At 40.4% G+C, this 17,280-nt stretch overlaps 1 protein-coding gene across 1 annotated transcript in view; it reads left to right on the top strand.

Moving 5' to 3' along the window:
* The first annotated feature begins 1,181 nt into the window (after positions 1-1,181).
* The window catches only part of niban2b (niban apoptosis regulator 2b), a 36,388-nt gene continuing 20,289 nt past the window's right edge, over positions 1,182-17,280 (top strand). The window contains exon 1 of the mRNA XM_023280963.3: positions 1,182-1,441. Coding sequence (XP_023136731.2) covers positions 1,387-1,441 — 55 coding nt within the window. The 5' untranslated portion in view covers positions 1,182-1,386. The remainder of the gene's footprint in view (positions 1,442-17,280) is intronic.

Genomic DNA, 17,280 nt, shown 5'->3' with positions numbered 1-17,280 from the left:
AGGACCACAATAAGCCGTACACTCCATAGAGCTGGGCTTTATGGAAGAGCGATAAGAAGAAAGCCATTACTTTTAGCTAAAAATAAGAAGGCACGTTTTTAATTTGCAAAAAGGCATGTGGGAGACTCCCAAAATGTATGGAGGAAGGTAGTCTGGTCAGATGAGACTAAAATTTAACTTTTCGGCCATAAAGGAAAACGCTATGTCTGGCGCACACCCAAAACATCTCATTACCCCAAGAACACCATCCCCACAGTGAAACATGGTGGTGGCAGCATCATGCTGTGGGGATGTTTTTCAGCAGGAGGGACTGGGAAACTGGTCTGAGTTGAGGGAAAGATGTATGGTGCTAAATACAGGGATATTCTTGAGCAGAACCTGTACCAGTCTGTAAGAGATTTGAGACTAGAACAGAGGTGCACCTTCCAGCAGGACAATGACTCAATATACTGTTAATGCAACACGAGTGGTTTAAGGGGAAACATATAAATGTGTTGGAATGGCCTAGTCAAAGCATAGACCTCAATCCAACTGAGAATCTGTGATCAGACTTAAAGACTGCTGTTCACAAGCACAGACCATCAAACTTGAAGGAGCTGGAACAGTTTTCCCTGGAGAAATGGGCAAAAATCCCATTGGCAAGATGTGGCAAGTTCATAGAGACTTGTCAAAAACGACTTGCAGCTGTGATTGCCGCTAAAGGTAACTCTACAAAGTACTGACTTTAGGGGGTTGAATAGTTATGCACATCGATGTTTTCTGTTATTTTGTCGTTTTTTTTTGTTTGCTTCACAATAAAACAAATAATCACATCTTCAAATTTGTAGGCATGTTCTGTAAATTAAATGACGTAAACCTTCAAACAATCCATTTTAATTCCAAGTTGTGAGGCAACAAAACATGAAAAATGCCAAGGGGGGTGAATACTTTTGCAACAAACACACATAAAGTGCCCGACGCATAAACGTGGGCAACAATTTTAATTATAGCAGTTTTCTTGGGGTTTTAAATTGCTGGAGTCAAACTGACCCGAATGATTAAAGATGTTAGTAAATATGAAGATAATAGGAAGGTTAAATCGTGGTCACGGCCCAGATGAACAAGTCTGCTGTTTCCCCACATGACGCGAACGCACCGTCGCTGAGGGTGGGAGTCCCTCCCTTCTTTAAAGGAGGGTGTGTCTCTCCCAGGAACGGTTTGTTTGCTGACCACTTCTCCTCGGCTCTCCGACCACCCCGGGTTGAGTGTTTGACGGCCAGAGGTGCTGCAGTCTGCGGTCAGTTGAGGTGGAGGAGCTGCTGGAGTCCAGGAGTCTCCTCTGTGTGCCTCTGGGACGGCCTGTAGACCTGCGCTGGACTGAGGCTGGGACGTTGAGTTGAGTCCACGATGGGGGACGTGATTTCCAGCCACCTGGATGAATCCAAGCGGGAACTGATCTCAGGTAAGCAGCGGTTTGTCTGCATCTGCTGGTATGGAGTTTCAACACGTGCGTCTGTGAAGGTGAAAGAGTTCAGAAAAGTGAGAGTGACTCGAGTTATCAGAGTGATTCTGGCGCCTCTGGTGGGTTTTTCGTGACAGCAGGTTTTGTTTTCTAACTTTACTTTTCCAACTGGTACTGGTTCCCCGTGCTGTCGGTATTGGACCAGTACTACTGGTCGTTGGATGGATCCTGCTGTGTTGTCGATGGAAGAGACGGTTTGGACACAGGATTAGAAATGGGATTGATTTCCTGCCCACCCCTGGAGTTTCCTTCCAATACTCCATCAGCCGCAAAGGAAATCTGAAATGTTCTGATGTTGTGCTGAACACATTTACTATTAATATGAAAGTGTATTGGTTTTTTAGGGGGGGGGGACTGTTTAAAAACGAAATATATGACTTTAAGCAAGTTGAAGAAAAGCACTGAAGACATGGAACTAAGGAACATTTGCTTGAAAATGTATTGAAATGGTTAACCAGTTATCAAGATAGGTCATTGTCTCTTACCAACAAACTGACTAGTCAGCTAACTGTTGCAGCTGAAATTAACACTCTCATATTCATCCCCTTTACAACAAATTCAAAACTTATTGAATAATCAGTCATTTATTTAACTTTTCTTTTTTTAACATATATACTTAAAATGTCTCAGTGTGAATGGTCTGAGGTTAAAACAACATTAGAGAGAGCTATCAGGTGAAATAGTTTCTACAGAACACACTGCCCCACCCTTTCTAATGACATTATCACAATTTATTAACTCAGGTTAACTTCACTGTCACTTTGTTAAACTTTGGTTTCGCTTTAAATAATGTACAGAACCAGTCAAGAGTTTGAACACACCTTCTCATTCAGTGTTTTTTATTTAAGTGATTTCTACATTGTAGATTAATACTCAAGAGATCAAAACTATGAAAGAACACATATGGAACAGGAAAAGTACTCAGAGAGCAGTACTCCACCAAGGCTGCTCAGTCGTATGATTTCCAGTGCATGAAGTCTTTAAACAATTAGTGGTCCGCAGTGGTTTATTTGTAGTTGGATCACAATCATGTGATCGGCAGCTGACAGTGTAGCATAGTGACGCCATGCTGCTATCTCGCAATGATAAAGAAATCTTTAACAAACCTGTGGAGTGAGACTATAAGCCTCATCACTGGCAAAATCTAGTCACTTTGTCCTTGTGTCATTTCTGACCTTCCCCGAAAATTTCATCCAAATCCGTTTGTCCATTTTTAGTAATGTTGCCAACAGACAAACCAATGCCGATCACTGCATTCCCTGGCGGAGTAATTATGCAGTTAAAAAAAAGGTTAATTAAACCAGAAAATGTTTTATATTTGAAATTTTTGAAGTAGCCCCCTTTTACTTTGATTACTGCTTTGCACACTCTTGACATTCTCCTGATGGGCTTCATGATGTAGTCACTTGTAACTGGTCTGAAATGGTTTTCCAACAGTCTTCAAGGAGTTCCCAGAGATGCTGAGCAATTGTTGGCCCTTTTGCTTTCACTCTGCGGCCCATCTCATCCCAAACATCTGGAATCGGATTAGGTCAGGTGATCTGATGCAGCACTCCATCCCTCTCCTTTTTGGTCAGATAGTCCTTCCACAGCCTGGAGGTGTGTTTGAGGTCATTGTCCTGTTGAAAAATAAATGATGGCCCCATTCAGGGCACACCAGATGGGATGGCATGTCACTGCAGGATGCTGTGGTAGCCATGCTGGTTCAGTGTGCCTTTAACTTTGAATAAATCCCCAACAGTGTCACGAACAAAGCACCCCCACACCATCACACCTCCTCCTCCATGCTTCATGGTGGGGACCATGCTTGTAGAGACCATCCGTTCACCTTTTCTGTGTAGCACAAAGACACAGCAGTTGGAACCAAAGAGCTCAAATTTGGACTCATCAGACCAAAGCACAGATTTCCACTGGTCTAATGTCCATTCCTTGTGTTTCTCTTCTTCTTCTTGTTCATCCTCAGTAGTGGCTTCTTTGCAACAGTTCCACCTTGAAGGCCTGATTCACTCAGTCTCCTCTGAACAGTTGATGTAGAGATGTGTCTGCTACTAGAACTCTGTGTAGCATTTATCGAGGCTCTAATCTGAGGTGCTGTTAACTTGTGATTTCTGAGGCTGGTGACTTGGATGAACTTATCCTCAGCAGCAGAGGTGACTCTTGGTCTTCCTTTCCTGGGGCGGTCCTCATGTGAGCCAGTTTTGTCGTAGCGCTTGATGGTTTTTCTGACTGCACTTGAGAATACATTCAAAGTTCTTGAAATTTTCTTGAGTAACTGACCTTCAGTTCTTAAAGTAATGATGGATTGTCGTTTCTCTTTCCTTAGCTGATTGGTTCTTGCCATACTATGGGTTACAACATAACTAATGGTCTCAAACACATTAAAATGGCAGGTAATCCCACAAATTGACTCTTGACAAGGAACAGCTGTTAATTCAAAACCATTCCAGGTGACTACCTTGTGAAGCTGATTGAGTAGAATGCCAAGAGTGTGCAAAGTTGTAATCAAAGCAAAAGTGGGCTACTTTAAAGAATCTAAAATATAGAACATAGTCTGGTTTAATTAACTTTTTTTGCTTACCACATAATTCCATATGTTTTCATTCATAGTTTTGATGTCTTGAGTATTAAGAAGAAAAAATCGTTGCAATGTTGGTTATGTACCATAATAACAGATATGAGTATTGGCAGTGAGATGTAGCCCAAGCAGAAGCCACTGTACCATGGAAGTAATGACCAACTGTGAAGAAGCTGCTCATTCTTTGTCTGAAAGCAAACAAACGAGCCGCTTAGTAGGCCTCATGCAAATGTGTTACATGGTGACATAAATAACGGGAGAAAAGCTTGGACTTAAATGAGGCGTGTCAGGAAGGCAAAGAGCAGTGAGGAATGGGGAGAATAACTCCATTTGGCATCGACTGGCAAGTTTCCAGACCTTTTACATGCACAAAATATAACGAAGGAAAGGGAGACACCCAAAAAGCATAATAAGGGTTGTTTAATACTGGCAGTCTGACTCTGATCAGCTGAAATATTTTTTAACTGAAATAAGAACAGGTCGCCCTATTCCAAGCGTTTAATTACATCTAATTTCACTTCCATGGAGATGGCTTTCCTTTTCTTCGAAGCACTGCCATCACAAGAGTCTGACTTACGCTTGGTAGCCATAATGAAGGGCAAAAAGTTAGCGAATGTAGCACAATCCAAGGTGGTGTACTGATGACTTTTCTGTCAATCTCAGTTGTAGTTGGAATGTTTTTAGAGTCAGGCTAGTTCCCTTTTCTTTTTTTAATTGATCCAAATCAGAAAATCATTGATGAGCACATAGACTGACTTTTGATGTCAGTATTCAATACATGGTGTAATTAATTTTGATCACTACCTGAGTTTGATGCCTAGCCTAGCCCTGTCCTTAGGCCCCAGATCCTCAAGGGGCCCAGGGAGTCGATGTTACTGTGTGGTAATTTAATTATTACCATGGTACATTGATTATGAGAAAAGCTGCCACGTGTCCTCTGTTACCTGGCAGGAGCAGAAACATAACAGGATACAAATACAGTCCAAAGCTTCTCCCATTCTTTTTACTTTCTGTACAATTTCGTATTTTAACATGTTCAAAATCCTGATGGCCTAGTCTCTGCTCTGACCTTTCAGGTTTACTGAGCTGTTGGTCTTAGACTGGCTTTCCAACATTGCTTTCTGCGTAGTTTAGGAGGAGCTGACTACCTCTTAAGAAGAAATAGAGAGCGAATGCTATGTTTAGGGCAAGTGACTCTTTTCTTTTTATTTATTTCTTTTTCCCTTTACTGGTCAGTTCAAACTGAGGCACACAGATGTAAAAGATGTGGAATCTGAGGAATGCATGAAAGAGTGTGTGTGTGTCTATGTGGCTGGATGAAAACCTCCTCCAGGCCTTGAGCTGCACAGCTAGCGCCACACAGTCTCTGCAGCCAAGAAAACCCCAATGCCTGGCCGGCTTCATGGGAAATGCCTAGATTTGTCATTGCATACTCACAAACACACACACACACATACACATTCCTACACACTGATGAATTCAGTCGTTTTGTTAATTCCTGAAATAGTGAAAATGCAGCAAAGCAAAAAGCCAAGATATCAGATTATTACTTTACATTTTGTGGAAGGACTCCTTATCAGATCTGAGATGATCATGTTCACAGATGGCATCTTCATTCTGTACTGTGATCAGCTGATGAATGAGCTGCACCTATCTGTTGTCATCTCACTGACAGAAAAACATACTCTGACTGCTGATAAGAAAAACTGTAGAAGAATATTTAAGCAGCTAGCAGCATGTTTGAATTCTCTCTGTAGAGCAGTGGAGGAAGATACGGCATTGTGCAGAAAGTGGAAATTACCCAGATCACGTCCCAACTCTAATTTCCTTTTTTAAAGTTGGCATTCATGCACAAGTTTGCTCACATCAGGCGACTGCATGTGGACTTTCATATCGGAAACCTTTTGAGATTTTTATTGAAAGCCAGGCAGTGTCATTCACCTCTGACATGATGCAGTGTGTGCATGGAGGCTTTAATAGTAAAACAAATTACTCTGCCAAGGAATGCGGCGGAGTTATGTGACTATCTGCGTACGTTTGTCTGTCTGTTAGCAACATTACTAAACAACGGAATAACGGATTTGGATGAAATTTTTTCAGGGAACGTCAGCAATGACACAAGGACTGCCTCATTAGATTTTGGCAGGGATGCAGCTAAAAGTCTGGATACATGGCTTTGCTAAGAATTTCCATATCATTGCAAGATATCAGCATCACTGTAACTATGACAAGTGAACACTATGTCCTGCCTGCTAACGATCACATGATTGCAATCCTACTACAAATTGACTGCTGCCTACTTATCAGGACTTATCTGTCGGAAATTATACGACTGAGCAGCTTTGGCGGAGTACTACGCTCTCTGAGTGCTTTTGTTGTTTAGTAAGGGACGATCTAAAGTGATATTTCTATGTTTGGTGTTGTTGGTAGTGTGAACTTTTTCTGAATATTTTGATCTGAAACTGGACAAATGGCTAGAGCAACTTAAAACCGCAAGGTTTTTGATTATACACTACTGTTCAAAAGTTAGGGGTCCCCAAAAATAAAGGAAAAATACAATTTTTATTTATTTTTGAAAGAAAAACAATTCTTCTCAATGAAGATAACATTATATGAATCAGAAATACAGTCTAGACATTGTTAAATGACTTTTCTTACTGGAAATTGCTGATTTTATTTTATTATTATTTTTTTTTTAATGGAATATCTCCATAGGAGTACAGAGGAACATTTCCAGCAACCATCACTCCTGTGTTCTAATGCTACATTGTTTTAGCTAATGGTGTTGAAAGGCTAATTGATGATTAGAAAACCCTTGTGCAGTTATGTTAGCACCTGAATAAAAGTGTGAGTTTTCAAGTAAAACATGAAATTGCCTGGGTGACCCCAAACTTTTGCACGGTAGTGTAACTTGGGGCCAGTGTAAAATGAAAAGTATAGCAGTATCCCCTAAGCACACATAAATATACACAAATGTGAAAAACACATCTTTTTACATTTTTTTTTCTAGCAAAAAGCATAGTTTACTATTACATTAGCTCAGATTTCATACAAATGAATAATAACATTAGCAAAACCACCAAACAGCAAGTTTTTTTTTTCTTTTTTCCTTTAAATCAATATGTTAATACAGTATCTATATTTTGGACCCTCTTGGAAGGTTTTATAAAATCTAATAGGTGACTCAACTTTACTTTTTTTTTCTAAGTTGGTCATTATATTTCATATGGGACATATTAGACAGAGGAAAATCACGTTAAGTGCAATTCACTTGCTAGCTGCTTATATAACTGCTACTAAGTAAAATAATGCTGTTGGTAAGGACTTTGGTTTTAGAAGCATCTTCCAAGACAACAAACAACATTATGTTCTCCAGTTATTATAATCAGGGGTCCAAAGTAGACCACATAAACACACATGCAATTGCCCGCATTCACAAAGAGTTTCTTTGTGCAGTTTTATGTCGAGCCATAGTACTGTGGTCAGTGGGTGATGGGTGAGGAAACAGGAAATCCTAATGTGAGGTGTTTTTTTCTGGCTGTTTCACATTTCCAGGCTCTGTAGTGTGGACCTCAGTGGGCTGGCAAGGTGTGGCACTCCCACCTTCAAAACACACGGCACAGGTCAAAGTGGCTTGTTTCAAACATTTGCAGATAATGAAATGCACAGTTAACACACATACCTCTGTTGGTAATGGTGCAGATCTGATAACTGATCTCATAAGGTAAACCTATGAGATCACTTATTATACTACTGTTCTGGTTGGTAAAATTACAAAGATCACTGCACATTTGATAGTTCAGTGGTACAAAATGCATAAGTACTGGTCTACAGAAATGCAGGAATGAAAGTAATACAATTAGGTGAGTTATCGGTCACCACATTCTCACAAGTGGGCGAGTGCATGTGTCACATACATCAAGACACAACACAGACCTGAATGCTTGATCTCTACAGTGAAGGGATACAGTGGATCTGTTGAACTGTGAAGTGGGTTTGGGGCATGGCTTGTCTCCTTATAGGGAAGATCTGCTCTGAGTGACCAACCTTTATCCTATGATGAAATATTTCTTTTCCATAAAGATTATTTTTGAGGCTCTTTTGCCTTCATTAGACATTGGCAGCTGAAGAAAGGCAGGAAGGCAGGAGAGAGACATGGAATGACACGCAGCAAAGGGCCGGGCTTTATCTGAACCCAGCCTGTGACTCAGCCTTGATTACACTCTGCTAGGTCAGCTGCCAGTGCGCCCCATGATGAAACATCTCTATCCTGGTGGGAGTGGTCTCTTCCAGGATGAAAAGAGGTGCGCTCGAGGTCAGTTGTACCTTGGATGAGAGCAGACAGCAGCAGCAGAGGGCAGAGTTACAAATCGACAGTCAAGACGGACAGTTTCCAGTAGCCTTCAGTCTGTACAGGAGATTACAGAGACATACTGATTTATTAAAATGCTCTCTGATGCATATGTGAGTTTGTGCACAGTCTCAGATAGTTTAGATTATGGCAGGGCAATCTATTAAAATACTATGCAAATGATCAGTGATCTTTGTATGTGGTTCAACCTCCATTTTACACGAACTGTAGATCAGTTTTCCACTGTACATTATTGAGTTGACCAAACCTGTCCCTCTCGAATTAAATAGATTGAAAACACTGATATATATAGTCAAACACAGTAGGAAGAAACACAGTAGAATAACTTCATATTACTAAGTCAACAGATATTCAAAGTTTCGGGGCTGAAACATCTGTACAGATGTTATTTTAACAACCTTACCTTCTGACTAACCTTACCCATCCTTTATGGAGCACTGAATGATTTGATGAGCTTGACAATGATTGTGTTCCATGCCTTCAGACCACATCTCAGCCCAGTTCAAAATCTATGGTAGAATTTGGACTGACTTGTTGCACATGGCCTTCCACCACCATCATCAACGTCAGCACCACATGAGGGAATATCTGTGGGAAGAATGGTGTTTTGTCCCTCCAAGAGAGTTTCAGATACTCGTAGAATCTGTTCGAAGACACATTGAAGCTGTTAAGTTTTCCTTTAATTTGTCACCTGTCTTTAATGTAGCACTTTTAGATTTTAGATTCTGAAATGAAAAGTACATTACAAATAAAATGTATTATTATTATTATTACTCTGCCAAGGAATGGCGGAGTTATGTGACTGCGTACGTTTGTCTGTGAATCTGTCTGTCCGTGTGAAACATTTCTCACAAACGGACAAACAAATTGGATGAAATTTTCAGGACAAGTCAGAAATGACACAAACACCAAGTGATTAGGTTTTGGCAGTGATGCGGCTTATAGTCTGGATCCACGGCTTTGTTAAGGATTTCCCATTGCCAGATATAGCTGCCGACACGGCGTCGCTGTAACCACGACGTGAACGCTGTGTCAGTTACCTGCTGACGATCACATGATTGCGATCCTACTACAAATAGACTGTGATTTATCAGTTGGAAATCATGCAAGGAACAAATGATTAAACTGTGGGGTGTTTCTGAGTCACATCAATTCCTGCCACCGGCTACATATTTAGGTCACGCAGTGTAGCAAACCCCAGCCAGAAAATGGTGAAGCTCCTGGTTTTTCATAAAGCCTTTATTTACGTTCAGCCGTCAGCCTTACTTTGAACACAAATTCACCTTTCTGTCCTTCACTCCTTTCTTCAGGAAACACCATAAGAACTTGTCCCCTTTCTAGCTAGGTGCTTCTAAGTTTAGACACATCCTTTGCTAGACAGCAACAGCATGGAACCGTTTTCTTTCATCTTTATGTGAATTTTCCGACTTTTCGGCAGCGTCTCCTTCATGTCAAGAAACCGTTTCTTAGATAAACACTTCCTGTGCCGCTGGAAAGGTGACAAAATAAAAGCCTGTAACATTAAAAATATGCCTTCAAAATAAATGCCTGGAGGGAACGGTTATTTTAACACTAGCAAAACAAAGGCTTGCCAAAAGTGATGAACTGATCAACAGATCTTTATAAGAGTAATTTACACGCAATTCGGTATCCATACATACCATACACATGCAAAACACGCCTGTGCTCAGTGCAAGGTCATTTTTTAGTAAAGATTTCATCTGTCGGAAATGATACGTCAACTGAGCAGCCTTGGCAGAGTACTGCGCTCTCTGAGTGCTTTTCTTGTTATTATTATTATTATTATTATTATTATTATTATTATTATTATTATTATTATTATTATTAATGATCACTCAACAGATTTAATCAGCCACCGAACCATCTGCTGACCTGGAAAAGGAACTGCAAGAGATGCTCTGGTGCCTTTCAATCTGCTACTATACTGACAAACTATAGATTTCTAGCTACCTTGCTAACAAAGCAAACAGATGGAATAAGTAAGGATGCACCCTGATGTCTCCATTCATAGTCTGATATTGCCTATCAGGCTAAAGTTTTACGGTTTTGTTCGAAAATATTACATAAAAATACATATGTTGTACTTGGTGAGTTAAAGTAGTTTTCTTATGTAGGCTAGTTATTGTGTACCTTTTTTAAAAAATGTATATATATTTGTAAGCTGACCATCTTTAGTAGCTTTAACAGGTTTTCTAACTGTCTCACATCAGATTATATCAGCACTGGTGGTCCAGTGTCTGAGCCAGGAGCAGTCCTGGAGCAGCCTTTAAAAAACTGCCATAGTGAAATGTTTGAACTGAAACTGCTGCTCTTCTTCTAATTAATTACAGCAAATGCGTAACAGAAACTAAATTGTTTGGATTTAGTGTTCTAGATCCCTCTGCAAGCACAGCCACGGCCTTGCTTCAGCTCTGATGGGAACACAGTCTGGATTTATGAGTCAGCCTGTGCGTCTATCTCAGTGGAATGTTTTTGTTAAGGCACTGTGGAGAAAGTAGGAGGGGCTGTGGGGGTTCTCTTGTGGGTCTATTAAATAACCGTCTGCTCTCAACTCAGATCTCTGTGATCAAGACATGTTGACAGTGGTGATCTGACAACAGTGTTAAGATGGGCTGACACGTAAACCAAAAGCCCTGTTGGTTGTATTAGATATCCACAGCAACGGAGGACAGCACAGTGCTATCATTAGAGTTGCTAGATAGTGGGCCTCAGCACTGCAGAGGTTCCCTGGACAATTAGTCTGGTAGCTGGCTGAAGCACAACAAAGAGTCAGTTAGACTCACAGCAACTCCTAGAGCTTCCTGATGTGTTAGAACTGCTAAATTTGACCTGTTCGGTTGTGTGCTTACTGGAAAAAGAGTATCTGTTGAATATGATCCCAGGATAGAGTTGTGAATAGTGACCTGCTAGTTTATTTTTCAGTTACAGAGCTTTATTTTCATGCTATCTTCAGTGTTCCTAATCTTCTGTATCATTTACCATTGTAACTGGTTTATGTTATTGTCTTTAGCTTTAATTATTACTCTATCAAAGAGATTACAGAATTTGTCTTCACTTTGTTTTTGCGAAACAGTGTTTTTCTTGCAGTTTGGTTTGGCTGTTGGTGCTCAATAGTACATTACTGAAGAACATGTTTCAACTCCTTAACTTGTGCATATCCATTTCATGCTACTTTTCTATGTCTACTCTACAACAGTTGTGATAGAAGCACAGCACTTTTTAATACTCTATATTTAATTGACAAATATAGCACAAGTTACTTTAAAATTAGGTCCCCCTCGAGAATCTACATTTATAAAAGGCAATTAAACTGAAAAAGCAATGTTAACAATCTAATAATGCCATTTAGAAAAATCTATCAGTTACAGAGTACATAAACACAAGGAGTAATACTTCTGTAGCTTATTACTCCGCCAAGGAACGTGGTGGAGTTATGTAACGATCGGCTACGTTTGTCCATCTGTTTATCTGTCTTTTAGCAACATTACTCAAAAACAGATTAACGGATTTGTATGAAATTTTCAGGGAAGGTCAGAAATGGCACAAGGACCAAGTGATTAGATTTTGGCAGTGATTCAGCTTATAGTCTGGATCCAAAGATTTGTTAAAGATTTCTGTATCATGGCGAGATAGCGACACAGCGTCACTGTAATCATGACAACAAGTGAACACTATGTCAGCTGCCTGCTGATGATCACAGGATTGTGATCCTACTACAAGTCTGCCGCTGCAGACTTATCCTAACTTATCCGTTGGAAATGACACAAGGAACAGTTGATTAAATTGTGGGGGTGTTTCCTGCCACCCGCTACATATTCAGGTCACGCCATTCAGTATCCGTACATAACGTACACATGCATAACACATGCCTGTGCTCAGCGCAAGGCTTCGAGTTTGATAATGAACATATTTAAAATGCTCATTGTTTTGATGAGATGTATAAAAACACACGCTTTAGCATAATCTCCCTCAGAGCAGGACATTAGAAGAATTTTAAAACAGATGATTCGATTCATTTTTACTATCTACATTCGTAGCCTGGGCAACATATCTAGCTACACAAATGAAATTCTGTACTAAAGTCTCATGATAACACCAGATAAAGTTGCAGAAAAAGACAACTTAGCAAATATTTTTGGAACTTTTCTATTTTGTCAATTCGCTCAGTTGCTACATGAATTCCTGGGCTGAGGCTTTTAAAGCAGTCCTTGGGCCTGTACTACGAAGTGTATTCAGCATATCCAGGGTATCTTTTAGGTATGTGGTTTCATTTAACGTTACTATCGTAATTGGATAAGCGGTCTTACAAACCTGGTTATCAACTCGGTAAGTCAAACCAGGGCTTAGGAATCTCTCTCTGAGCAAGAAGCAGAGTTGGCAACAGCCGATCACTAACATGCACAGGTCTACTGGCACCACTGTGGCATATTTTATGAATGAAGAGCAAATATTGGAGAAATACGAGCATTTTAAACTTATAATAAAGACTGAAAGCAACACAGCTGCAGCAGTTAAAGAAGGAGGAAAAGCAAAATAAAAATTCAGACTGTAATGTTGACAGGCTTATCGATGTCACTACCAAAATATTAGAACACAAATAGATCTGACTGTAATTAGAACTGTGTATTTTATTAAATGAGCATGCTGTTTAGCTGTATTCTTCTGGTGTGTAAGACAGTTTTATTGCTTCTGCTCCATCCATGCAGTGTCAAAAGGTCAGAGAGCAAGTAAAACACAAAAAAAATTTCAAAGCGGTAAGTAGGCTTAGTCTCACATTGTAAGGAAGGAAAAGTGTGTACAGCTTCATATCTTTCTCTCAAGAAGAGCAAGGACACACAAGGAAATATATAACACACATTGAGTAACATAGATGATACATGCCAAGTACAAGTCAACATTGAAACTGATTCATACATTTACTGTTATGGTGTCAGGCTCTGGCATTAAATATACTACATATATACCTGGTAGTAAAATGCAAACAGTGTGTAGATGAGCATTTCATATCAAGTAAGGGCGATGCAGAATAGATAGGTGGAAATGTGCAGTGGGCTGGAGGAAAGTCAGCAGCAGCATCCCACAGTGGACATGATGGAGACTAAGCCAGTTGGTAAGACAGCAACCACAGATCTGAAGCATCCAAATCTGGGCTTTAGTGGCATAAGTAGGAGCATAACTAAGGGACGTCAAAGAAGAAGTAAGTCGTGCCCTGTACATGCAGACTCCAACTGACCCCCTCAGCAGCACCTGAGTCGCTCCTAACTGTAAGTTTTGTCAAACAGGAAGGTTTTAAGCCTGATCTTGAAAATAGAGGGGGTGTCTGCCTCCCGAACCAAATTGGGAGCTTGTTCCACAGGAGAGTCTCCTAATAACTGAAGGCTCTGCCTCCCATTCTACTTCTAGAAATTCTGGGAACTACAAGTAAGTCTGCAGTCTGAGATTGAACAGTTCTGCTAGGATAATATGGTAATACATGGTCTTTAAGGGACGAAGGAGATTGGTCGTTAAGAGCTTGTATGTCAGGAGAAGGATTTTAGATTCTATTCCAGATTTCACAGGAAGCCAATGAAGAGAAACTAGTATAGGAGAAATATGATCTCTCTTGCTTACTCCCATCAGTACTCCGGCTGCAGCATTTTGAAACAACTGTAGGTGTTTCAGAGAGCTATTGGGATATCCTGGTAGTAAGGAATTGCAATAGTCAAACCTGGAAGTAACAAATGCATGGAGTAGTTTTTCTGCATAACTCAGACAGGATGTTCCTGATTTTTACAATATTTCACAAGTGAAAGAAGGAAGTCCTACAGACATGTTGTATGTGCGAGGGAAAGGACATGTCCTGGTCAAAGATAACTCTGAGGTTCCTCACAGTAGTACTGGAGGACAAAGTACCAGAGTAACTATATGCTTTGAAAGTGAGTTTCTGAGATGTTTAGGGCCAAATACAATGACTTCAGTCTTGCCTGAATTCAGTAGCTGGAAATTACAGGTCATCCAGGTCTTTATGTCCTGAAGAGAATCTTGCTGTCTGGCTAGCTGATTAGTTTCATCTGGCTTCATAGATAAATACAACTGAGTGTCGTCAGCATAACAGGGGAAGTTGATACAGTGCTTCCTAATATTGCCTAAAGGAAGCATGTATCAATGTATTAATTAATTAATCAAACCCCTAAAAACTCATCTTCATTGATTGAAAATACATATTTCTTAGATTTTTTGAATGAAAATAATCCAATCATGCCTTAAAATAATCTTTATGTAACTCTACACTGTAGAGTCCACTTCCTCCAGAATGTGCCGATCTATGGATTCTTCACTTCTCTGTCCACCCACCCCTCCCTTCTCACTGCAGTTCAAACTGCCAGCTCAACTATGACTCTACTCAAACTACTCTGCGCTACATATTGGGAGGTTGTGATATTGGAGCAATGTAGTTATATGTGTTCCTACCAGAAACCAGTTCTGAATAAAAATGATACTTTACAAGTTGACAGGATTGGTTCCTTAGATTTGTTACAAGTAAAACCCAGAAATCTGAATTAGTGTTTTTGAGATGGTTTTTGGTACACTGTAGTCTCAAGGTGGGCTGCACAGTGGTGTAGTGGTTAGCACTTTCGCCTTGCAGCGAGAAGGTCCCTGGTTCGCGTCCCGGCTTTCCCGGGATCTTTCTGCATGGAGTTTGCATGTTCTCCCTGTGCATGCGTGGGTTTTCTCCGGGTACTCCGGCTTCCTCCCACAGTCCAAAAACATGCTGAGGTTAATTGATTACTCTAAATTGCCCGTAGGTGTGAATGTGTGAGTGATTGTTTGTCTATATATGTAGCCCTGCGACAGACTGGCGACCTGTCTAGGGTGTCCCCTGCCTTCGCCCGAGTCAGCTGGGATAGGCTCCAGCCCCCCCCGCGACCCTAGTGAGGAATAAGCGGTGTATAGATAATGGATGGATGGATGGATGGATGTAGTCTCAAGGTCAAAATGCTCTACCATGGCATTGAGTGCTTATTTTACTCATGTTGTTTTCCAGTATACAAACAAAAAACTTGTCTTGGCCATGTTAACAAGGTAAAAACAAAAAAAATGATTCTCACTGCGTTTGTGGATCTTTAACATGATGCCATCAAGGCTTTGATGTCAGCAACGGCAGCTAGAAGATCCCTGGCCTTCCTGGGATCTTTCTGCATGGAGTTTGCATGTTCTCCCTGTGCATTTGTTGGTTTTCTCCAGGTACTCCGGCTTCCTCCCACAGTCCAAAAAACATGCTGAGGTTAATTGGTGATTCTAAATTGTCCATAGGTGTGAATGTGTGTGCTTGTTAGTCTCTATGTGTAGTCCTGTGATAGACTAATGACCTGTCCAGCGTGTCTCCTGCCTTCACCCTAAGTCAGCTGGGATAGACTTCAGCCCCCTGTGATCCTACAGGGGGATTAAGCGGTGTATAGAGGATGGATGGATGGATGGATGGATGGATGGATGGAAAGCAGATCAAATATGGTTTTGGGTTCCAGTTGTTTTTTATAGAGGTCAGAGATTTGGGTCTGAGCATGTTGTCACTGAATTCATGAGCTTGGTCTGATTGCTCTCTTTAGGATTTCCCTTTAGTCTGTACAGTGTATGCTATTATCTGTCCTCTGAGATATGCTTTCTCTATAACCTTCACAAAATTTTTATCTGGTGGTAGAGTTGTGGTAAACCACCAGTGCCTGGCCTTCAGTAGGGGGACTTGAAATAACAGTAAAAAACAACAGAGGCTTGGTCTGAAATTACAATTCTCTAATTAGCAAGAATGAAGATAATGTACCAGCTGGATAAGTCGGGTATCAACAAGATAGTAATCAATTAATGTGTGACGTAAAAAAGAAATATTTTCTGTTTGAGTGTAGAATCCGCCACGCAGGACGGTAACCATCATCTGAGACAAAGGCTTAGATGAAAGAGGTTGATTTATTGCCTGTGCAGGTACTGGTTGAGGATGGGTCTAAAAGCAGGTCTACACAGTTTTTGCAATCTCCCCCAATTTTGAAAGAGTATGCAGCGAGATCCAGTGGCAGTGAGAATAGCTGTTTATATAAGTCCACATCATCTGCATTAGCAACATTCATCCCACAAATCACCTAAACCTCAGCATTCAGTGTTCATCTAACCTGACCAAAGGTGGTCACTGTCTGAACTACAAATGTGAGTTTTTGCAGAAAAGCTATTTGTGTTTAATTTATGTTGTGTGTGAATATTTATTTTGTGAGCTACAGTGAACCAGCCCACCCCTTCCTCTACTGCCAGGGGTCCAAGTTAAAGCTAGTGGGAGGACGATAGAGTAGATAACGAACTTACCTCTTACCTCTTTTTGACAGTGGAGCCTAGCAGATAGTTTATTTCATTTTACTTTCCAATCATGACAGCATTACTACCAGTAAAGGGTTTTGTTCAAAAGATTACTTGATTGATTACTGTTTGTTATTTAATCTTTTTCAAAATTACAGAAAGATAAGAGTACCGTTAAAGTATCGGATTGATAAGCAATATCAGTAAGAGTAGTAGTACTGATCTTAATGGTACCCATCCCTACAGAGAAGTAAGTCAGGGTTTGAAATTTTCTCTCAGCCCTTGTTTTTATTCTTGACGCAATTGTACTACTGCTATGCTGTGAAAGCACATGCAGAAGTAGTGTTTTATAACTGCAATACAGAGCTGATTGGATCTAATAGATCATCCTTCTCACTATAGCAGTTACAACTAGTGAACATATTTCTCACCAAACACAGATGGAATTTCTCTTTGCTAATTACGACACTACTATTACTACTGCATGTCTGG

Source organism: Amphiprion ocellaris, chromosome 6 (assembly GCF_022539595.1).
Source record: "Amphiprion ocellaris isolate individual 3 ecotype Okinawa chromosome 6, ASM2253959v1, whole genome shotgun sequence".
Taxonomy (NCBI): domain Eukaryota; kingdom Metazoa; phylum Chordata; class Actinopteri; family Pomacentridae; genus Amphiprion; species Amphiprion ocellaris.
This window is presented reverse-complemented; position numbering and strand designations above follow the sequence as displayed.